General features: G+C 38.2%; 1 protein-coding gene across 2 annotated transcripts in view; it reads right to left on the reverse strand.

Moving 5' to 3' along the window:
• Positions 1 to 716: 716 nt before the first annotated feature.
• Positions 717 to 24,365, reverse strand: part of PRKD1 (protein kinase D1) — a 334,083-nt gene continuing 310,434 nt past the window's right edge. For both annotated transcript variants that reach the window (XM_047074633.1, XM_047074632.1), the window contains 5 exons: positions 22,938 to 23,099; positions 22,281 to 22,379; positions 20,449 to 20,716; positions 2,429 to 2,514; positions 717 to 1,637 (listed from right to left, as the gene is read on the reverse strand). In XM_047074633.1, the coding sequence (XP_046930589.1) occupies positions 1,419 to 1,637; positions 2,429 to 2,514; positions 20,449 to 20,716; positions 22,281 to 22,379; positions 22,938 to 23,099 (834 nt within the window). In that variant the 3' untranslated portion in view covers positions 717 to 1,418. The remainder of the gene's footprint in view (positions 1,638 to 2,428; positions 2,515 to 20,448; positions 20,717 to 22,280; positions 22,380 to 22,937; positions 23,100 to 24,365) is intronic.

The following is a 24,365-nucleotide window of genomic DNA, read 5'->3' on the forward strand; positions in this document are numbered from 1 at the left end:
CTGCAAATACTGTTTGTAGTCTTCACGTAGTTACCTAATACATTCAAGTATCTCACAACACTTATGAAATTCTTCCAAATATTTATATCATTTCTGTTACATAGTAACAGTGATCCATGATAATGCTTTGTTGTCTTGCTAGAAAGACAAACAGCCCACATAATCCACTCCATACCCCAAAGCCTATTAAGTCCAATATTAGTTTTCTCTTTCCCAGGCTAGAGAACACCTCAGTTGGTTTTCCCTTTAGGAATTTTTTTTCCCCAGCCTTTATGTGTTTTTGTAGTCCACTTTAGAACCTTCTTGTTTAGATAATATGGAAAGAAATTAGAGTCATTATTGTAATAAATCCTGATTTTATACTGACTAAATCAGGAAGCTACAACGAGACTGCCATTTACAATATTCTTAATGCCTCCAAGGCTCCTGTTTGGCTTTGGTCATTTTTCCCTTCCAGAGCTCTTTTTTTTCTATTGAAACCAGATGACATGAAAGACAGAAATGCTTCATTACACCTTGAAACACACTTTTGAGCTTCAGAGTAGTTACAGCCAAATTCTAAAGCATGAGACTTTTTCTGCTTTTTGAGCAAACACCTCCGCTCCTAAATGGCCCGAAAACACTAGTGTGGATTACAAATTCAGTCAGATGGACACACACTTTGACAAGAATATTTATTTGTTATTACTGAAAAATACATAAAGATGAAAGGTTGCTTAGCTTCTGATTTTCCACAGTACAGAGGATATTGTAAGAAAGGGGGAAATATCTGTTATATACGGCAGTTTACATTTCTAAGGCATTTAGGCTTATAAGTAGTAGGTGCACCTAGGTCCACTTACTTGAGTTTAAACATACTGAGGCACACCAGGCAGGCAAAGGATTTCAAACTATACAGGAAACTCTTTCATGCACTTGTGTCTAGGATTGTAAATCCATCTTCCATTCCCCCATCGCTTGTTTTTTCCACATGAGTTTTGGAGTTGTTCATAGAACTGGTAATAATCTACTCTTCAAGAGTTTGTTTATAATGACAGCGCCAATGGGGCACACGGGACAGAACTATTGCATGGACAGGTTCTGTAGACTCTTACCAAATTGAGGCTCAGTAAGAAAAACACCGATTTGCAAAGGCACAGTGGAGACAGGTTTAATGCATTAAATACAACATGAATCATTCACAATAACAAGTTTAGTGTTTCAGGGAACTTTTGTTAATACAACACAGTTGGTCACACAAAATACAAATGCTTCTGTTGATTTGTCTTGGCAATTCAGATACATCAACAGTGCTAACAGTTTAACAGCTTTGTTCTCATCTGACAGAAAATAATGGCAGTTCTGCAAGGCAAATGTTAAACCTGACCGTATGTATTTATTAATTCCACAGTGTTTTGACAGATTAGAGGGGACGGAACTCAGAGGATGCTGACACGCTCACTGAGGGCTTTCATCTCTGTTTCTTCAGCGTCAGGACTGTCACTGTGGCTAGCACTGGGATTGATCAGGTGCTCAGGGTACTGCAGCCCCTGCTCGCCAGCGTACTGCTCCCACCGCAGGTCGTCACTTTCGTGGGTGATGTAGCGTTCCCCGATTTTGCACTCAAGCTCTCGCAAATCTAACCAGGTCTGATAATCCTGAGGAAGGAATTCCAAAACATTACCATGGAGACGATGAAAACTCATTAAAATACTGTCTCATTTGTTGTCAGTACCCGCAACTGATGAGTTACCCTTTTTCCTTCCACTCTATCAGTGCCCTGTCTTTCCATCAGGCACCCTGAAGTGACGTCATCGGCAGCAAAGCCATCCTATTTGCCTAAACTATTGTGCATCAGGGGGTGGGCAATCAATGGTTGCGGCCAAGCAATTAGGAATACTGGTATTCCTTTGATATTTAAGGCCTACAAATAACCCTTCAGTATTTCACAGTATCATTTTTCTAAAGTTGAATGTGAAAATAAATATGTAAGAGAAAACAAACACACGCCTATATTTTATATTTGCCGTGCATTTGTTCCATGAATGTTAGCATAGGCTTTTAAAACACAGCTTGCAAAGGAGTACAGTGCATGACCAGATGGGCATCTGCTTGGACACTTCTCAGGATTACATATACAGATTTTCTTAAAATCTGGTCCTTGGAGTTTTACAACGACCCTTAGATTTTTTTTTTTTTTTTGGCACGTGTGCAAGGGCACGTATGTATGTGTGGTGTATTTCTTCCTTGTCACATTTTCTTGGTAGAGAGATTAAGAAACACTAAACTGTTATTAAATCCTAAGAAGTTGCATGCATTTTGGCAAACAAATTGATGTAAGAAAACTTTTAATTAAGCATATAACAAAATATTTTTACATATAATATTAAATCTTATCAATATTCAGAAGTTCATCTGATCAGGAAAATATCCAATGAATGATTTTTACCTGTAGCCAAGGGTGACTCAAGGTCTTATCCACGCTATAGCGCTTTCTCATTTTTACTTGCAGCAAGTTATTGATAAGATCAATGGCTGGAAAAAATTCAATTATTGATAAAAATGGATGACAAATATGGAATATATGCATAATTCATTTACAGTTTATTTCACATCCACTATTTCACAGTGTCAAATGCAGGATAGTGATAGCAAGCACTAGAACCTGAAGAAAATACCTCTTGAGAATTCTAAAACCTTGGCCTTCATTTTATTTTGGATGTTAAAAAATGAAATTGAAAACAGTTGTGGAGGAGGGAGTATGAGTCTTTTGTGAGTACAATGTAAATTTCTCTTCTAGTCTGTAATACATTTTTCTAACGTAGGAGTTTTGTTTAAATATACATCATTTAACTGTTTCTTGTACTAAATGCAGAATGCAACTACTATTCAAGAGAAAGCATTTACTAATCTTGTTTTGTGTTTAAAGTTTAACTATACATAATGGGCTTCATAGTCTTGAATTAAATGACAGATATCTGGACACCAAATTAAAACGAATAAAATAAAACACAAAATGGGCCACAACTCAGGATAAACTTAGCCAATGACCCAATAGGAAAATACTTTTTGTTTCTCCTGTTTGCTTTTTATTTTTTTTATTTTATTTTTTTTTTCCTGTTTGCTTTTTAAAATATCCAATGAATTAGAATTATATCAGCCTTCCTTGTTTTCTAGGGGAAGACAGGAAAGGAATTTGTCTAACAAGAATGATTCTATGAGGTTAGAACCAGTCTCTCCAGCTTAGTACTCTGTCTCTGATTGGGACTCCCAACAGAGTGTAATTTAGGGGGGAAACAGTGATCCTTCTAGTCATCTAGTCTCCAAAGCATCTGAGTTACCTATACTTCATGTGACAGAATTTTCCCTCACCTTTGTAAAAATTATATTTTCAGCCTAGATTATTAATAAGTCATTATTTATTAAATTCACTATTACACTTCCTATTCATTCTTGTAATAATTTCCCATATCTTTCATCTTAGCATGTTCTTCTCCAAAAAGAGCTTAGTGAAATCTGCCAAACCAATGGAAACATTCACATTTCACCAAAGTCAATTTCCACCTGTAACATACCCTGGTCATTATATTTCCTAAGAGATGGATCTTTCATCTCCAAATCTTAATCAAATAGGTAGCTGATATAAAAAAATGCAAATTAACTCCCCAACTTCCCCAATCATCAAGTCCTGAATCAAGTGGCTTTGACTCTATTGTATGGTTTACATCAGCCTGTATGGATCTGAAAATACAGGCTGTCACAGGAGTCCAAAGGCAACCTGGGACAAAGATTGCTTCAAACAGAATGAATCCGAATCCTTTTCATTATCAGGAAAAGAGAAATGATTTCTACAGACATTTTTTTTTTTCAACGTGTATATATTTTTGGGACAGAGAGAGACAGAGCATGAACAGGGGAGGGGCAGAGAGAGAGGGAGACACAGTATCAGAAATAGGCTCCAGGCTCTGAGCCATCAGCCCAGAGCCCGACGCGGGGCTCGAACTCACAGACCGCGAGATCGTGACCTGGCTGAAGTCGGACGCTTAACCGACTGCGCCACCCAGGCGCCCCTCTACAGACATTTTTAAAAACTGTTTATCTTTTACTGTTTATTTTGAGAGAGAGAGAGAGAGAGAGCGCACGGTCCGTGTGTGCTAGTGGGAGAGTAGCAGAAAAAGAGAAGGAGAGAGAGAATCCCAGGCAGGTTGCACACTATCAGGGCAGAGCCCAACAAGGGGCTCAATCCAACAAACGAGGAGATCATGACCTGAGCCGAAATCAAGAGTCAGACGCTCAAATGACTGGACCACCCATGCACCACAAGAGAAACAATTTCTATAGTCTTTTGGTAACTTAGAGTTCTATCTCTCTGACACCAACACTCCAAGTATTTGCATGCTTGAATGGCCGTAGAATTAAACACTTAAGAATTCTTTGGAGAATTCTTGGAGAAAGTAAATGCAATAGCTCACATTTAAATGCTTTCTAGGCTGATACACTCTTGCCTTAGCTAGGATACCATAGGAAACACAGTACTTAGTACAATTTCAAATTCCAAGCATGTGTTCCCAGAGAGCTTTTGAAAGTATAGTTCTCTCAGTGAACTGTGTATTGGGCATGTGCTTTAAAACATCCATTCACATGATTTACTCACTGGTGAGTAAAGTGCACCTTCCGTTCTTGCTGCTGTGAACTCACAGAGCAAAAATGGAGGATGAGGGGAGACGGGAGAGCTTATGCACTACCGTAAGTGCGCCACAGCATTACGCTTCCCCAGACCCTGCAGGCAATAAATACATGTTATTAATTCACTCATTCTGCTTTGAATTCTATAATTAGGAAGGTGGGAGTACAGTAACTCAACAAAAGGGCTGGTTTGTGCCCAAATGCACCCCAACAGTGAACCATACTGCCTAATGGGGAGGGAAGTACTGCCAGAGGAGAAACTGTAAGTTTCTGCAGGGAATGGAATATGTGGAGATGAAACATTTTTTCTGCTGAACGAAGCACCCACAGGCTGAGCACAGCCACAGTACCCAGGCGATGTGAAGAAACACAGCCAGATAATGGCAAGTACCTCCAAGAGAAAATAGTTTAGAAGCTAAGGACAGAATTAGAAGATTCATGTGTGTGCATATAAATTTGTGTGTGTATTTGTGTGTTGATAAATATATTTTGTGGCTTTTGGTAGACAAAAACAAATATGGTTAACTTTAGGCACCTGGCTTTACTCTGAAAATAGGTCCATCATTAGTGTTTGAGAGCTCCATTCTACTCATTGCCCCTTCTGAACTCTTAAAACATCCTTTTTATTGATCACCTCATACAACCCAGCATTAACTATACCATCCAAAATGCCTTTCACTGAGTCCATTTTTAAGAGAAATTCTACAGCTTTTTCTTTTTTAACAATGTTCTCTGTATTGGTAATGTTCTTCACATGTGTCACTCATTCTTTAATCTGTTCATTCACCAAATCTGCCCTAACGAATTACTGTTGGCAATTGCTTAAGGAACAAAAAAGTAATGATAGAGTTCTGACCCCAAAACACTCCCAGTCTAGTTGCAAAGGCAAAATATGAGTGTGCATGCATGTACACACACTCACACACTGGAACATTCTGTGAATGTCTTTCAAAAACTAAGCAAAGGAGACAGGGAGCACGCTCCAGCAGTAGGAAACAGGAGTGAAGAAGCAGGCTGCGGTAGTAGCCTGGAAAGTCAGAAGGAAAAATGGCAAGCTGGCATAGCAGAGAAGAATGCCAGCGCCCAAGGTGGGAGGGAGAAAAAGAAGCTCCAGGCTCCCCAGAGCCCCACGAGGATCTGCAGCCCAAGAGGTCTCTGTAGCCCCATGAGAAAGGGATACTGGAGAAGCAGATCATATCTCAGAAAATCGTGGTACCCTGCACTTCCTTCCCTACATACGGCAAAAAGTGTATATCCAAATATCTGCCTGTCAAGAGTTGACGTTTATTGCCACATAGTGCTGGTCTCCACAGTTTTGGGCAATCAGCAGATGCCATTTTAAATAGCTGACATTGGTTAGGGCTAAAGCTATGCAGGAAATCCTCTACTCCCTTGGATTATATTTTTTTGTTTCACACTTTCCTCCCCTTATCCTCTCAGTATGAGTACCCCCCATCCATCCCTGAAGAAAACAGGAGAAAAATAGGCAGTGGCTGATTTCTCTTTCTCTTTGCAGTAAATATGATATCAATTTTTTTTCAGAGACTGGTAGGATTATTTTGTGATTGTACTTGTCTATTCTGGGAGTTAGCCTTTCTAATATTCTGAGGGTTTTGTTCTCTTACTCATGCTTAAACTCAATCCCTTCCTTCCCTATTATTAATAAATTGTCGGGGCACCTGGGTGGCTCAGTGGGTTAAGCATCCAACTTCAGCTCAGGTCATGATCCCACAGTTTGTGGGTTCGAGCCCTACGTCGGGGTCTGTGCTGACAGCTCAGAGCCTGGAGCCTGTTTCAGATTCTATGTCTCCCTCTCTCTCTGCCCCTCCCCTGTTCACGCTCTGTCTCTCTCTCAAGAATAAATAAACATTAAAAAAAAAATTGTCTTAAATCTGAGTTCTCTAAACACTTTGAACAGCCACAGTGAGGCGAGGGATAGAGTGGAAAAGTGTTCACATGTAGCCCAGAAGGCTGACCTATAACCTGTATAGTTGTTTTTTTTTTAATGTTTATTTATTTTTGAGAGAGACAGAACACAAGCAGGGGAGGGGCAGAGAGAGAGGGACACACAGAATTCAAAGCAGGCTCCAGGCTCTGAGCTGTCAGCACAGAGACTGACACGGGGCTCGAACTCACAAACCCTGAGATCATGACTTGAGCCTAAGTCAAACGCTTAACTCACTGAGCCACCCAGGCGCCTTCTGTATAGTTTTCATAACTATTAAATATATGTTGGTTTCTACATTCTTAAAGGGTGATATGACTGCCTATTTCACCGGTAGTTAATATCAAACTGAATGATAAGTGCCACAGAAGTCTTGTGAAAGTAATTTTTCGAATAGAAATTCAAAGAAGACATTTATGATCTAATACTACCTGCACTCTCCTCCGTGAACACTAGGCATATAACCACTGGCTTCATACAGCAAAAGTGCAGCTCTTTCTGACCATGCTACTTAAACTTACTAAGTTGCATTGTAAAACCTTCAAGAATTCTTTCTTGACCTTGGCATCAACAATCCCACAACAGAGGCAATGTGAGAAGTCTTTCCCTTTTCTTTGTTATTGGAAAATTTTAAACAATTGTACGGTTTAGATTTTCATTTTTAAAGAATCCCCTATCCTTCATGAGCAGAGTTTTGTGCTTTCTAAAATGTCTCTAGGCACGAATTCACACTAATGTTCCCTATAAATTAGAAAAAAAAGAAAAAAAATGGTTGTTTTAAAGTGTATTTTGAGAGAGAGAGAGCGTGAGCGAGCAAGCAGGGGAAGAAAATCTGTTTTTTTTTTTTTTGAAGCCTAATTTTTCTTTTTTTTTGCTACAGTAAACTCTTGGCTAACACAGTTACTCCCCCCGCTACTTCCTGTACAGCAATTTTTCTCATTGCCCCACCAGTTGAGAGACTAAAATGTCAGGAAAGCAAAAAAAAATTTAATCAAACGTTCTCTTACAGAACTTTGAGCAGATGTTAGGACTGCTACAGTTCTGGGCAGCCTGTTTGCCAGGTGCACGAGTAATATCGGAACAAAACCAAAACTAAATACTATATGCAGGTGCTGAAGGAATTTATGTTTTAATATGAAAGGGAATGTTCCATCAGAGTGTTAATTGTATGGACTCCATTTTTTCTGCCATCAAAGTTCTGAATTATCTTCGCACCTGTAGGGACTATCTTCCAGTCATTCTGTATTTCAAAGCAAACACCACATGTAGGGACAGAATAGGTTCTCTGTATGTAGGAGGTAGATTTGCATAAGCCACTGCTAAGGCTAAACTGAATGACATCCAAAACCTGGAGAAAATCCTACCAAGTGAATAGAACTGGATATATGTGAATATATAATAGGTCCCTGGGGTCACACCTCTCAGTCATTTCCCAATTCCCATCTTGTGTTATTTCAGTAGAAGCCTGTCCTCCCCCCTACTCTTCCAACTAGATTTTAACTCCTTGAAGGTCACACAAATTATGTATTCATTTCTGCATGGAAGTTTCATAAATATTTAAAATAAAATGTATCACTCAGTGCATTAGGAAAATGCTTGCTAAACAGCGTTTGGTAGACTGAATACATTAATTACACATATAAATGGCCATTTTCTCAGCTCTAAGTTTGAATATCCACATTATGTGCATATGGTTTGTTTATTTTGGCTAAACATATTCCTGGATGGTAAGACATCACAACACCATAAAATAGATCATAGGATCAGTGATTTCTATCAGAAAATCAGAATAACGCTTAGAATATCTGCAATACAGCTCATGTTATTTTGCCACATTTATTTTATAGAAGAGAAATTACCCGTGAATTCCGTGGGCTGACCTCTTCTTTTCCAGAAACAGTACCTTTTTAAAATTTTGTCCGTACCGTCTTCTGTCCACCCGCAAATTATTCAGGTACAAATTTTCAAATTGGAAACCAAATCAGAACTATTATCCTAGTGATGGGGCCATCATCTGTCAACCACTCAGCTCCCTGCCTTCAAGGAAGTGTTTTCTTTTTTCCTCTTCTATTCTGCCTCACTGCCTGTCACAGTGCTCAGTAGTTCTCTTGGTTTGCTTCATGCTGATGGTAAGTTGTGTGTTTATTTTAAAAATCGTTTTGCAACCCTTCACATTCCAGCTCTCAACCCAGCAAGCTGTTGCCCGGCAACACTAACTGGGACGCTCCTCTCGGGCTGAAACCAGAGGCTGCAGGCAGCAAACAAGGCCGCTGGAAATCATCATCTTACTCGTTCTGAGTCAATTACCGCAATCCAATGAAGTGCAAGACCTTTCGAGACTCAAGTTGGTATCTTTCCTTTTCCAGTTCTTTCCTCTGTAGAAAGTTACTCTATCAACGGTTATGCCTTTGCTTTACATTCAATTTCATTTCCCCTTGAAGACTGGAAACACAATCTTGGAAATCACGAATTGTTTAAACACAGCATACAACAGCCCTGAAAATGATGCTAAACTGATTCAAAATTTAAGGTAGAAATCAAAATATATTTACAGGATGCTAATCATGTGCAAAGTGGGTTTTTTTTCCATTTTCACGGCACATTAAAATCCTTTGAAGAGATTTCTGTTTTTCTTCTTCTTCTTCTTCTTCTTCTTCTTCTTCTTCTTCTTCTTCTAATGCTAATACTCAAGCCACAGGTCAAGTGAAAATCTTTAAAGAGGGGCTTCCAGGCCTCGGTATCTTTAGAAGCACAAGTGTTGCTAGTGTGTGCAGCTGGAATTGAGAACAACTCTGCCAAGGAGTGCTTCTCCGACTTCTACATGCATATAAATAATCCAGGGATTTTAAACTGAAGATTCTGATTCAGTAGGTCTGGGGTAAGACCTGATTGTCTATATTCTAGTGGCTCCCAGGAGGAGCCTTAGACCACATTTTGAGTAGCAAGACACTAGAGGCAGGAGAACATTGATAGTAGTTAACAACTGGTTTAATATTGCCCCAAGGATCCCTGAAGAGATGGATGTAAACACAGAGAAAGGTACCCAAACATACAGATATCTGTCCTCAGCCCCTTCTGGTTTGGTAGTCTGCAAGGAGGACACAGAAAGGTTTTCAGATAGCTTTCACTCAGAGGATGCCAACAGGAAGAGCAAATGAATTGGATTACACAAATCAGTTCCAAAATAACTGCATCTGGAGCTCGGGGCCGTACTGGTATCATAACATTTAATAGGGACCAATGAAACGGAGTCCTCTTTTTAGGTCTCACTTCCCTAGCCCCCAAGGAAATGTCTAAGTACAGAACTGGAAAGCCTGGCTTATCAACAACATTCATGAGAAGGAATTCAGGTTCTAAATCTACAGTAAACACATGAGTCTACCAAGTCAGTTGTGATTTTTATGCCATGCTGAAAGAAATGTGTTCTTTATCACGAGGAAGTGGTGGCTTCACTTTATACTTAACTAGACTCGTGGAACCTTGAGTGAGAACAGCTTTGGGGTTTGAAAAACAAAGATGAGAGTGTTTGGACCAGAGTGAACAGGAGGCTGAAGGAAAAGCTGATTGCCCAAGAGAAGAGATCAGGGGTGATATGATGGCTGCTTTTCAAACCTGAGATTAGCCTCTATTTGGAAAAAGAAGCAGGCTTGTTCTAACAGTGGGTAAAAACAGAGAGACTTTTGCTCATGGTGCCAGGGTCAAATTCAGAAGAAATAAGGGTCCTTGTGAAACCATTTTCTATCACTGAAGCAATTTAAGAATGTTCTGGATAATTACTCAGTATATTGGTATAATAGAGCAGTACAGGGGCTAAGTAAGATTTTTACCATGCCGTATTTTGAAATATTCTCTGTTGTCATTGTGGAATAAAGCAAACTTAACAGAATACTTAAACCTTTACTGTTGTTCTACCCTGACATTTCAGATGTCGTATTTCAACTCAACTATGATATAAATTCAGAAGCGAAATTTTAACTTTATAATTGGGATATGTAGGAAACATTTTAATTTGGATGGCACATAAACAGCTGATTTTTGAGCACTTAGAGTGCCAATATTCTTTTTTTTTTTAATGCTAGTATTCTTGCTAAAACTTCTGAGTGGTTTTTCCCTATAAATGACCATTTGTTAAAGAAAATTCTGTCAATTTTATTTTACTTGCTCTCAAAATAAATGATTCATTTCCTGGTGGTACACCCTTTCAGATCATATCTCATTTGGATTTTGAAATATGTATGTATACATACACATACATACATAATAAAGAATTCACTCTATTAGAAGATTTTTAAAAATCATTGTGTGCCTTTGGTTGCTAATTTTAAACTTACTTACTATTATTGAATGAACTGCATGGCTTAAAAGAAAGTACACCAAGTAATTCCCGAATCTCAAGGAGAGATTATTAAATCCCAGTGGAAGTTTGAACCCACCTGATTCACTTTAGTTTACCAATCGTGATAGAATTTCCTGACAGTGAGTCAAGCATTTTAAAGCAGCTCACTGGCTAGCCGCCTCACATCTCTTCCGTGCTGTTATGTCTGACAGCGGTGCTAATATGTTGACAAATCAATCTATTCGTTAATATTCAGCAGGCTTGCTAGATCTGCAAGCCTCATAAACTGTTACAAACACAGTTTAATTATTAAAATGACAATTGTCTTTCTTTTGTTTCCTATACCATTGGACTTCTGGGTCTCATCTACCCGAAGCTTATTTTCAATGGGGTTGTTTTTTTGTTTTGAACAATACGTAGTGCAAGAGGGGCCTACAGCTGGTTCCTTTTCATGGCAAAGTGCTACTTCCAACTTAAGTGTTTAGCGTTCTGGAACACTGTTGGATTTTGAAACCATACCATGTGGTATTCTTGGTGCAAGGCTTTTATTTAGCTTTGCTTTGTGTTTGTACTGGCTGCATTTTTCATCTTCAATTTCTGGGAGAAAAACACACTTGTGACCAATTTTATTTGAATTAACCACATTGAATGATAAAAATTGCTTTAAATGTAAAATTTAGATGCTTTGATAAATTTAGCGGTGTATTATGATAGCCATTCTATGACTTGAGATGCCATATATTCTACACTGTTCATAAATGTCAGCACAGGATTGAGACCAACTGGCAGAATAAATTGTGACTATGTCTATCAGGGAAAGGAGGATGCAGAAATACTAACACTGAGGCTATTCGAGCAGAAAAGAACCTATGTCACTGGTGCATCACCATGATTTAATAATCTTGAACTGAAGATAAGCTATAGGATTAATGCAAGGGGTATTCCTCCCACCCCCATTGTTATATATGGAATGTCAAGGCTTTGTGTCAGCTCTTAATTCTTCATAATGCACACTAACCACATGCCTCTAAAGCTGAGCAGTAACAACACAGCAGGTGACTTGAGAATAGGTGCTTCTTCAGACGTCACCTGTGAATGCAGAATATGATCTCTATCTGCGGGGGCTGGGGACTCATTGTGCGACAATTTCCAAGGTTGCCTCTGTGTTGATTACTGCCTGTTTGTCTCCCTAATGTCACATAAAGGAATATCAAAACTCAGAAGAAAAAAAAATAGTAATTTCTCTGGTGGTCTTCATGGTCTATTACTGACCTTCCTCAAATTGTGTCTCTAATTGAACACATCAATTCAAGGTGATGATGGAAATGTAATTTTTACTCTAACAGATGCTTTCCCATTGCTGCAGGTTTGTTGGTGTTCTGGCAAGATGATCTGCCCTGGCACAAGTTTATCTCACTTTACCACCTGTCCAGCCACCACTTGTCTTCTTCCTCTAAGAGTAAACTCTTGGGAAAACAAAAGCTGCCTACTAAAGTTATATACAAAAAAGAATAGTTTAAGATGTATGCAATGATTCTGAGCAACTGAAGGAATGTAGGAGAAGAGAATTTGACTTTCACACTTAATAATTCTCCTTTGTGTGGGCATAAGTTGAGACAGTGGAGGTTACATCTTCTTCATCTGCCCAGTCATGATGCCGGACTGGTATTACAGAAAAGGAAACATAACCCTTGCTCTCCGGTGAATAACACTTACATATACAACATATATGCACATATACGTATATATACACACATACATACATATATGTACGTATATATATGTATATGTGCATATATACATATATATATATGTACGTATATATACGTGTGTGTTTGTGTCTGTGTGTGTGTGTGTGTGTGTGTGTATATGTTACACTTAAAATTTTAGACATTTTTCAACCAGGCACAGAAGAATTATAGTTATATAGAAGGTTGTACTCCATTTATTCCTGGAGCCTTATTTTCCCCCATGTACTTCCATTCACTTTTATTATTTTTTAATGAAAGTATTGTATGCATCTGGTAAAAGATCTAAATCAATTGGTAAAAAGAGTTCAAAATGAAAAATAAAAACCTCACATCTCATTATGGTTTTAACTACTTAAAAAATGTCTTCTGATTAGCTTTAAACCAGTGCCACTCAGAGGAGGTTCATGGATCAGTACTGATCTGTGAACTGTTTACTGGTCTACAATGAAAGAGGTATAGAAAGTAAGATGAAGTCTGTGGGAACTTTTATAGCAAATTGATATTGCTGTCATATTTTTTTTTATTTTATTTGATAAACTGGTAAAATAAACTGGTCCATATGTCTGGAAATTAAGATAATATAAAACTGGTCTGTCACCACAGAGTTTGAGAAGAACCACCTTAAAATACAAATCAAAACAGGGGTGCCTGGGTGGCTCAGTCCATTAACTCCAACTTCGGCTTAGGTCACTATCGCATGATTTGTGAGTTCGAGCCCCGTGTTGGGCTCTGTGCTGACAGCTCAGAGCCTGGAGCCTGCTTTGGATTCTGTGTCTCCCTCTTTCTCTGCCTCTCCCCCCAACTTGCGCTGTCTCTCTCTCTCTCTCTCTCTCTCTCTCTCTCTCTCTCTCTCTCTTAAATAAACATTAAAACAAAATTAAAACAAAACAAACGTAGATTCCTTTCCATTAAGGACAATGAATCATTTTATTTCAGGTTTCTCTATTGTACTGACCTTATTCCCCCAATTAATTAGGTTTTCTTAAAATAATGTACCAGCCAGCTCTGTAATTTAGAACACTGCCTGGCATACAATATGGATATGTATACATATACATATGTATACATATGGATATGTTTTATTCAGAAGTATTAACTTAACATTAAATTATACATTAAGTCATACAGTAAATATGTATAACTCAGTCCATTGACCTAGGCAGAATCCTAAATGAACCCCGTGGAAGCTATGGCTCTTCCAGCTCTCTTCACCTCTTCTCTATTCTCCTCCTCAGCATTGTAGATGTTTCATTATTTACATTCATTTACATAAGTATAATAAAGTCAGACATGCTTGCTCTTAGGGTTATCTAAAATTTTGAATCAATTAAGCAATATGTGGGATAATTTATATGTAACTATTATGAATTATGAGATTATAACCCCAGCCACCTATACCCTATAATATCAAATTTCCAAACCTACATCCACTCAAAGGAGAATTGTCATGCGTCAAGAGGATTCTCTTTTCCTACATTCCTTCAACTGCACAAAGCGCAAAATCATAACACCTATGTTAGTTTCTTCTTTATTATACATAACTTGGTTATACAGCTTTCTGTATTTCCTGGAGTTTACATGTTTTCTTCTTTATTCTTGACAAAAGAAACTGGTCAAAAAGCTTTTTCTATTCTTGCTACCTTCATGGCAATCAATACTGAAATACATTTAACATTTGAAATAAATTACATGTCCTGATAGTAAATATCTGAGAAAGAAAATGCAAATACAAAAAGAGGTTAGGAATTAGAGAGGGATTTTATAATTTATTTAAATATAAATATTGGGAATTTATTTAAGACTTTCTTGAGAGCACTGTTCAGCTGTCAGGTCTTTCAGAGGATCAGGGCTCTGAAGCAGTGTTTCTGAAAGTGTGATCCACGGACTTCTTACATTCTCAGCACAGGATTGCAGTTTATAGGGGTGGGGCCAGGGAATCTCCACTTTTAACTAGCTCCTCTGATTAAATGTTGGCATGCTAAAGTTAAAAAATGCTTACTACAGACTTAGAGCTAGACTATGACAGATTTAAAATAAGCCATACTCGAGAAGGTTCTTTGGCAAAATTATTAGAAATCACTTGCCTTGCAAATATTTCCATGTTCTATTAGCTATTTTTTCCATTTCCCATATCTATGCCGTACACCCCTGGTATCTACTTCTTAAGTCATAGACAGAGCCTTGTTTGCAATTTTCTGATGTTCTGGCAATGTCCATCCAAGATTCGACCTTATTATTATACCACATGTGACAAACATGGAGAATAGCCTGGTCTGTCTCTTGCTCTTTTGGAATTGCTAAAAATGCAATGAATCGAAGGGCATATTGATACATGATCAAGTAAGGCATAATTTTCCTTAGTTTCATCTGATTATCTAAAAACGTTTAAGTGAACATGGGCTGCTCTTTCCATGAGATACAGTAAATTTGCCTAATTAAGTAAATATTTTAAAGTAAGTGTGCAAGTCCTTTCAAGGAACTAAGAAAGGTCATAGGATGGATGTGTTAAGGGCCAAACTGAACCTAGTATGTGATAAAGCTAGAGGTGGGAGTGAGGCCATGTGTAATCATTGATAGGTAACAATGGACTAACTGGAGGATGTCAAATGGCCATCTGGTAATCACTAAGATGAAATGAAACAAGGCGTAATACACAACACTGGCTTAGAATGAATTGAAACGTCCTTAAACTCCCATCCCATGATTACCTAAAGTCTCCTCTTGTGTAATTATTTGTAATCATATGATTCATTCTGGAGTGTTTTATTGTATACATGCATTCTTATTTAGTTATATTTGTATAACTGTGTTTATAATGTGTCTCTTTGGTTATACATATAAGTAACTATATATGAGTATAGTTAAATGTATGTTTAGTTACATATATAAATTTGTATAATTATACACACATTTGTGTGTATAACTAAATACCTATATACAGATAGATATGTAGATAGATCATGTAAAGTGACTGGAAAATAGAAAGTGTTCATTATATTTAAGGTAATCCAGCTATGACAGTCACTGTGCTAAGCACTTTGCAGTGCAATTTCATTTAATTCTTAAAATAACCCCCCATGAGTTAGGAATTACTGTCACCATACTTCAGACAAGAAAACTGAGACCTAAGAGTTAATAAGGAAGTTGGATGAGGTCACCAATACACTAAGTGGAAGAGCTCTCAACTCAGGGCGTTATCACAACATGATCTTGTTTCCCTGTATTTTTAGATGTTATTAAAAACTGTGTTGCTACTGTAGCTCTAAGCTAGTGAAAGCATATTAAAAATTTAATGTGACAGCATGGCAAAATCCATTAGAAGGATAATCAAGAGGCTGTAAATGTAGTAGATAAGAGCATCTATGTTGGAGCCAGCTGACAGGATTTGCACCCTGGCCCCACTCAGGAAAGCCACTTAAACCTCGGCGCCTGCACCGCCTCATCTTTCAAATGGAAACAATTATAGTATCTACTCAAAGGTTGGAGATGATTAAATACGTTCATATATGGAAAGTGTTTAAATAGTGCTTGGCTATAATGCAAATGTTACAGAAGTGTTAGCTGCTATGGTTTTTTTTCTTTGAAGATTTAATTTTATTATCTCCATTTTTCCTGTAACAATTGCTGAGTTAGGTTTTCCTAAAAGTCTTCTCATTTTTCAAATCATACCTTGATTCACAAAAGATATTTTGATAATGGACATCTATTAATGCTTTTGTGTTTGTTTTTGGCCTAGTATCTCTTCCCTGCAGGAACTTACTCTCTCCAAACTGGAGAGGCTCTCCATCATCCATATGGCCAATCAAAGCCAGGTTCCTGCGGTGACAGTGTGATTGTTCCCAGAGTATTACGGGATTTAAGCAGAGCCAATCAGTGCCCCTTTCAGAGAATGTATGGCTACTGATAAATAATTACTCTTCTGTTCTGAGATCATATACAATAGCAGCATGTAAGCCGGGGGCTGACGGGGGATCACTTTGCACCACATGAAGAATCCACCTGAGAGGGAAGCCATCATAAAGCAAAGCAGAGATGATGAGAGATGGAGAAATATGACGCTGAACCACCAGATCCACATAGATGAGGTTCACCATTTGGACTTCCCCGTTGTGTGAGTCAATAAACTATCTTCTGCCTAAGTTAGTTATAGGTTTCTATTATTTGCACACAAGAGACCTAGTTCCCTGCTAAATTACTAATCAGCACATCCCCAGAACGCCAGTACTCTGCTTATTACACTATCACAGCAAAAATAATGAATGAGTTTAAAATATTCCCTTATAGATTCCTAAATATCAAGGCATTAAGAAATAAGCACCCTTTGGTGTACAAGTATCTATGCTATAAACAATGGAGACAAATAATTTGAAGTCCAAGCCCTGCCACTGTTTGACTTTGAGCAAGTCACTCAACGTTTCTGGTTTTCTCTATGACAGAGACTAAAACAAGCTACATACTGGAGGACTGTTGTGAGGTTCAAAAGGTATGATGAGAGCTCCACCACTTCAATATATAGGACTATATTATATCAAGTCCATGTCTACACTAACAGAAAAATAAATGCATGACACAGGAATTTTTTCATTCTGACACATCTATGTATGTTACAAAGACCTTACAACTTTCTTTTTTCTTTTGCTTTTTCATGCCAAGAAAACACACACATATACACACACACACACACAACTACCAATATGTCTGAAGAATACTTTGGAAGCATGCACATCAGTTTGCATATAATTTCTAAAATTATACAATCACTTCTTGGTTACCCGCCAGAGCAGTTGCTTAGCTTAGTGCTCTCCTATCTTCCCTCCTAAATCCAAGTCCTTGGTTCACCCCACACCTGCCTGTATAGATGCTTTTCACATCCTTTATCTCATTCAGTCTCTGTTACCAACTCATTATATAGGCAGGGATCATTATCCTGATTTACAGATGAGGAATTGAAGCTCAAAGAAGGTTAAGTGATGGCTAATTAGAATGGCAGATAGGACCATAACTCAAGCCACTTGACTGTTGATTCTTACCTTTGATTTTTGAGTCACTGAGGGGCTTCGATTTTTTATTTCCTTGTATCTAGATTTTTAGTGATTCTGGCAAGGTTTAAAGTATATGGAGACTAAAAATTTACTATTATCAGTTGTGACCATCCTTTGCCAATACTAGTTTCCTTGTGTATTTCTCAGATCCTACGTGCTTAAAATTGCATGGTCCCAGCTCCTGTTACAACTTTTTGTGAGGGAATTGTTTGTTCTCAACAAGATAGTGGGACAGACCTGGGGCCTGTCCTTTTTACCTAGCCTAATTACTTTTGTAGCACCTCAGCTAATACTATGACATAATTTCACTTTTTCTTTATATTCAACAATTAATACTGTTCATATACCAGCAACTAGGTAACTCATTTCCCATCCAGGGCAGCAATTGGCAAATAGTACAACTCTTGTACCTCAAAGGCAAGGATGAGTCAGAGGAAGATACTGAGGAGAGAGGCCAGTCCCTCTCAATTCCCAAACTGATTTAGAAAGGTGAAGTTCTGTCTCAGCTGGTCTCTATATCACTTTGTCTGAGTGATATGAAATTTTTACCACTTAGAAATATCTGTAGCCAAGTAAAATATGTACTTCCTGGTCAAATATAAATGCCTTTTAAATTTCCCATGTAATTCTCTTTCTCAAATGCTGTATCTCTTTCTTTGCAATTTTTAGTGACTGGCCTAAATTTCATCTCCTCTGAAAATGCAATTCTGACTAGTCAAGTCCACAGTGATTCTTTCTCCTTTGAACTTGGCATCTCTCCATTTAGCTTCAAGTGCTTTAAAGAGTATTTTACTTTTGTCCTTTTCTTTCATGTTACCTAGTGTGTGTGTGTGTGTGTGTGTGTGTGTGTGTCTATATATATCTCTATCTATCTATCTATCTATCTATCTATCTATCTATCTATCTACATATATATTTGTGATTTCCCAAAAGAGTTTCTTGAGCCATTAATATCTAGGTCTCTGGCCTCTATTATCAGCGATAATTAAACATTCACAATCTATAGCTATTTGTTTCTGCCCTAAATAGGTTATATCTAACAGCTAGGCCAGGACATTTCCGTCGTATCAGAGACCAAGCATCATTTATTCTACTACTTCAAGAAAAAGTACTACACTACTCCCAGAAAAAAAAAATGTAAATGTGGAGGCAGTTTACCCAATGCTCTATTCCTGCATAACAGGAAAACGTGACTAGCTTCAGAGGTATTCCAGATTTGCACCATGGTAACAATAGCAAGTCCTTCTATTAGATTTATGGATTGCAGGTATCAAACATAACGGTTAGCCATATTTAAAGGTAGTGTTTCCTAACTGGTCACAAGGTTATTGATAATTCCATCTTTCTGCCCCCAGGAAAAGAAACCTAATTATACTTTGCTTTTTGCCTCTGTTGAATTATCCGAAATATTTCATTAGTACTTTGGCTACATGATAGTTCATTTGTAGGTCACAGATTCCTTTAAGATATATCCATCCAGCTATGATTTACAACTAATTAGAAGATGTTCAGGGTTATTGCTAATAGTAACTCAAAGCCCTGATAATGGATAACTCTTGTCACTTAACACTAACAGGAGTTAATTACCTCGGGCAGTTTAGATACGTTCTTTTCTGATTCCCACATCACTGCATGCAGTAACAGATATCAAACAGATGTTTATCTCTGACTGTACTTGCCTTTTAAAGTGGTGAGAAATTTGAACAAACTTAGAACTAGACGTGGCCTGAAAACCAAAGGACTGGTGATCGAAGAATATGTGATCAGACTGGGTATATCCCCAGTCTATGTGGGTTTATACCCAGCATATCTGGGTATATGCCTTGGGCATATACACATCTGGGTATACATTCTCGCTCTGTCACCTACTAGCTTGGTGATTTTGGCCTGTGGTGTCTGTCAGTTCTTTTGCCTCAGTGTTCTTCCTTGAAATACAGGGTAAGCAATACTTACGGGGTTTTTGTGAGATTGAATGAACTCCAAAGTACGTTCATTGCGGAATTCTACTCTGAAGCGTGCTATTTTCTCTGCCCTGACTGCCCCTGCCACTTCTTTTAAAACTCTCTTTTTCTTTAAGGAGAAGGAAAGGTTTGTTAAGAATTTAAATAACGCAACACTCACTGTCAAGGTAATCTATCTTAAAGAAATCATCAGAGATACATACAGAAATTATATTTAAGGATCAAATAGAAACAACCTAAAAATATAATACCGGTGAAATGGCTAGATAAAATACCATACATACTTTAATGTCACACAAAGGAAATCAGCGCACAAAGAACTTGCAGACTAATACATAGTATGATAATTCAATTATCACTATCATAGAGTTCTTGTGCCCATAATGGATTAAAAGTGCTTAATACAAATGCAGGTATATGGTAGGTGAAGATTATTCTTGGTAGAGATTAGCTGTTTCTATTACACCAATGTATAAGTATTTATAAGTTCTAAGGAAATATATCAAAATATTAACAGTTTCTTTTTGTTTCATTTGCCTCTTAATATTTATTGCTCAATCTCTCCACAACATATGTACATTTCATCAGAAGACGTTTTTGGTCTTTCCCAATCCACCTTAATCAAATTGCGCCCCTACTCCAGTGGACAATTTGCAACGAACATTTATCAATTTAATAATTCTCAATTGATTTAACAATATAACACTTAAGGATTAAACCATTATCATTTCTGAATGGAAGATATTACCTTCGTGAGAGATTTCCTTCCAGGGATTTGGTGGATACATGAAAGCTGCGTTCTGGATTTGGTCATGTATGTCTTCATCTTCATTAAATGGGAATGTGCCACTTAGGCTTACATAGATGATGACTCCAACAGACCACATGTCTAGAGAGCGATTATAGCCCTTGTTCCTTAGAACCTCAGGAGCCAGGTAAGCTGGGGTACCCACCACTGACCTCCGGAAAGACTTTTCTCCAATGATCCGGGCAAAACCAAAGTCGCAAAGTTTCACCTGTTGATAATAATGGTTTGCAGGAATGGTAAGGTCACAGACACACATCATCATGTGTCTTAGCCCAGGTCTGCCAAAGACAACTGTAATTCTTTACATATATTGTATGGATTTCTCATGATGGAAGTAACAGCTATTTTCCATTTTATATACTTGAACACAGTGCTGGAAGTTCTGGTACAAAAGCATATTTCATTCATAAATATCATCTAAACATTCTCCCTTCCTCCCCCCACCCAAAACAAAGTGATAAATGTGAAAATATGTATACTCAGGAGTGGGTAATATTGTTTTACAAGGCAGGAAAATGTCATGTAAATATGGAAGGGATGGACTAAACTCAAGGGCTTATTATAAATAAAGGTTTATCCAAAGAATACAAAAATGCTGATTTGAAGGGGCACATGCACCCCAATGTTTATAGCAGCACTATCAACAATAGCCAAATTACGGAAAGAGCCCAAATGTCCATCAACTGATGAATGGATAAAGAAGATGTGGTATATATATACAATGGAATACTACTCGAAGATGAAAAAGAATGAAATCTTGCCATTTGCCACAACATGGATGGAACTGGAGGGTATTATTCTAAGTGAAACTAGTCAGAGAAAGGCAGGTATCACATGATTTCACTCATATGTAGAATTGGAGAAACTCAACAGAGGAACATGGGGAAGGGAAGGAAAGATAAGGTAAAAAGAGAGACAGGCAAACCAAAAGAGACTCTGAAATACAGAGAACAAACTGAGGATTACTGAAGGGGGGGTTGGGGGGTGGCTTAAATGGGTGCTGGGCATGAAGGAAAGCACTTTTCGAGATGAGCACTGTGTGTTATATGTGAGAGATGAATCACTGGGTTCTACTCCTGAAGCCAAGACTACACTGTATGTTAAGTAACTTGAAAATAAACACATTAATTAAAAAGAAAGAAAGAAAGAAAGAAAGAAAGAAAGAAAGAAAGAAAGAAAGAAAGAAAGAAAGAAAGAAAGAAAGGTTGAGGGATAAGCACAGAGGCTTGCCATGTTACCTACAATACTCCTCCAAACTAACTCTGTGTGGGAACCTAGACAGGACGTGAAGATGTCAAGGAAGCAAGGCGGACAGCCGCCTTAGCGGCTTAGTCAGGTCAGTTCAGGGACTTAGGTCACTTCAGTCATGATTCCATGGGAAGATATGCAGTTGCTTTCCATCCTCGGAGCTGAGGGAAAGCAGAAACTTTTGCCCTGGTCCCTGAGAACAACACTAAACTTAAATGTCCCCGGGACTCCAGTGTTCTCCCTCTCGGGCCTGTGCTTTCCACACAGGACTGCCAGCACGCCAGGATCGGGGTACAACAGAAGGTAACAGAGCCCACTAAGAAGGCTCCTGTGTTGGCTAAGGCAGGCTGAACTAAGAAGCCAGAGGGACAAAACTGAAGTCCCGAAAATATAACCAGGAAACAAGTGGATGAACACGAACAGGTAAAACTTGAAACAAATAAAGGTTTTGAGGATGAAAGGTGGCAGAATCCCGCCGGGGAGCCAGAGCTGCTGGCTTTGCTGGGAGAGGCTTTTATACTCGCCTGGGGGAAAGGATCGGCCGAGGCTAGCAACACGTTTTCTGGTTTGAGGTCACAGTGAACGATATTTTTAAAGTGAAGATGCCGCAAAGCCACAAGTATCTGTAAAGAAGAAAGTCACCACAATGATTTTATTTTGGTCTATTAGTTCATTTCAAAATGTTTTCGACTAGGACATAAACTGGAAGGGCCATGAGAAAACTCACAATGAACACTTAAGCTTCTTTACACGCACGGCACTGAAATGAGCTAAATTAACAGCAGGTTTCTAAGGAAACGTCAGTGGAAAAAGTAGCATATGATGGTATTGATACAGCATCCAACACAGGTTCAGATAACAGTTGTCAATAATATCTTCCAGGGATACCCGTTCTTGAATGTTTTCAAAGAACCAGGACTCAGTCACTGAGCAATTTAAAATTTCACGAGGACTTTTAATATGTGGGCCTGCATACACATTATTCACTTGGGATACTGGACTCTGGAGACCATAGACACAAACGAAATAATACTATAAGCCCCTGCAAACTTTTTGAGTGTAATTCAGACTTTGCACATAGAGACTAAACAAGGCTAGGAAGCTGCAGTTAAGCAGTGATGATAACATTTGATATTGCACATTATCTTTTTTTTTTTTTCTGACTCTAATTGATTTCTTACCTGAGTAATTAAAAACTTCGTTATGTGTTCTGGCAACCTGCCCTTTTCACTTGACAAGATCATCTCCAGCATGTCTCCATGGAGTTTTTCCATAACAACAAACACTCTTTCAGGCGTCTCAAACATACACTCCAAATTTACAACACCAGGGTGATGAAGGTTCTATTAAAGATAAATAAAGCACTTGAAGAAAATGAGTTTTTTGATACTGTTTGGCAAGCTCACTGATTATATAAAACTGTTCAAGCTTAAAGCTATGGAGAAACCCCACACTTCAGATTCTTAACATTTCTAAATTCCACATGTGCTGCCTTATATTTTTGAAATTCTAATGTCTCCAAAAAATATATCATTACTTTCCATGCATAGTGAAATTATTTTTTCTATGCTGGAAAACCTAAGTTCCAACACTGTGAATTGCTAATTAGGTTTTAATTAGAATGCCATATTGAGAAATCTGTAATTTCTTAGGATCATCTCCAATATTAAGCACACCATACTAAATAAGCATACCGGGCCGTCTCTACACACTCGGGAGAAAGTGAACGTAGACAAGATGAAATCTATACTTGTGGTGCATCTGACGGCACTGATGAAGCATATTAGTCAAAACCTTTTGGAATTGCTCTGCTACTGGAGGCTGCAGTAGTTTGCTACCAAAGCTCTTACACAGAGTTTAGGTTGCCAAGAAAACAGCAAAAAAAAAAAAAAAAAAAAAAAAAAAAAAGTTTTGAGCGCATATTTGTTCAGTGCACCATGAGGCTTCTGTGGTGGTCCTGCATTGTTCTCAAGCACTCAACAAATATTTCCACAATAAAGCAATGACTAATGACAGGCTGCATTTGGCCTGACATGATTTTTTTTAAATTAATTTATTTTGAGAGAGACAGAGAGAGTGTGAGTAGGGGAGAGGCAGAGAGAGAGGGAGAATCCCAAGTAGGTTCTACACTGACAACCGGACTCTGGGCTGGAACTCACAAAACTGTGAGATCTTGACCTGATCTGAAATTAAGAGTGGGATACTTAACCGAATGAGCTGCCCCAGCGCTTGACATGTTAATTGTCACAAAGGTCAGGTAAAATTACTCTTAACATTAGATGGACCCTTGTGATGATGCTTGAGTCTGAATGTTGCTGTGGGGTCATCAACCAAGCCTTTGATCATCTAATTTTTATTTTGTTTTTTTCCTGTGCACAACAAAAAATGCTAACATTAAAAGAACTACTATATATTCCACTTATATTTCTTTTATATTTTTTTAATATTTATTTATTTTTGAGAGAGAGAGAGAGAGAGAGTGAGAGAGGGAGAGAGGGAGAGACAGGGTGCAAGCAGGGGAGGGGCAGAGAGAGAGGGAGACACAGAATCCAAAGCAGGCTCCAGGCTCTGAGCTGTCAGCACAGAGCCTGACATGGGGCTCAAACTCA

The sequence above is a fragment of the Lynx rufus genome, unplaced genomic scaffold (assembly GCF_022079265.1).
Source record: "Lynx rufus isolate CCGP_SWC_20201006 ecotype Redwood Valley unplaced genomic scaffold, mLynRuf1.p SCAF_13, whole genome shotgun sequence".
NCBI classification, from domain to species: Eukaryota; Metazoa; Chordata; class Mammalia; order Carnivora; family Felidae; genus Lynx; species Lynx rufus.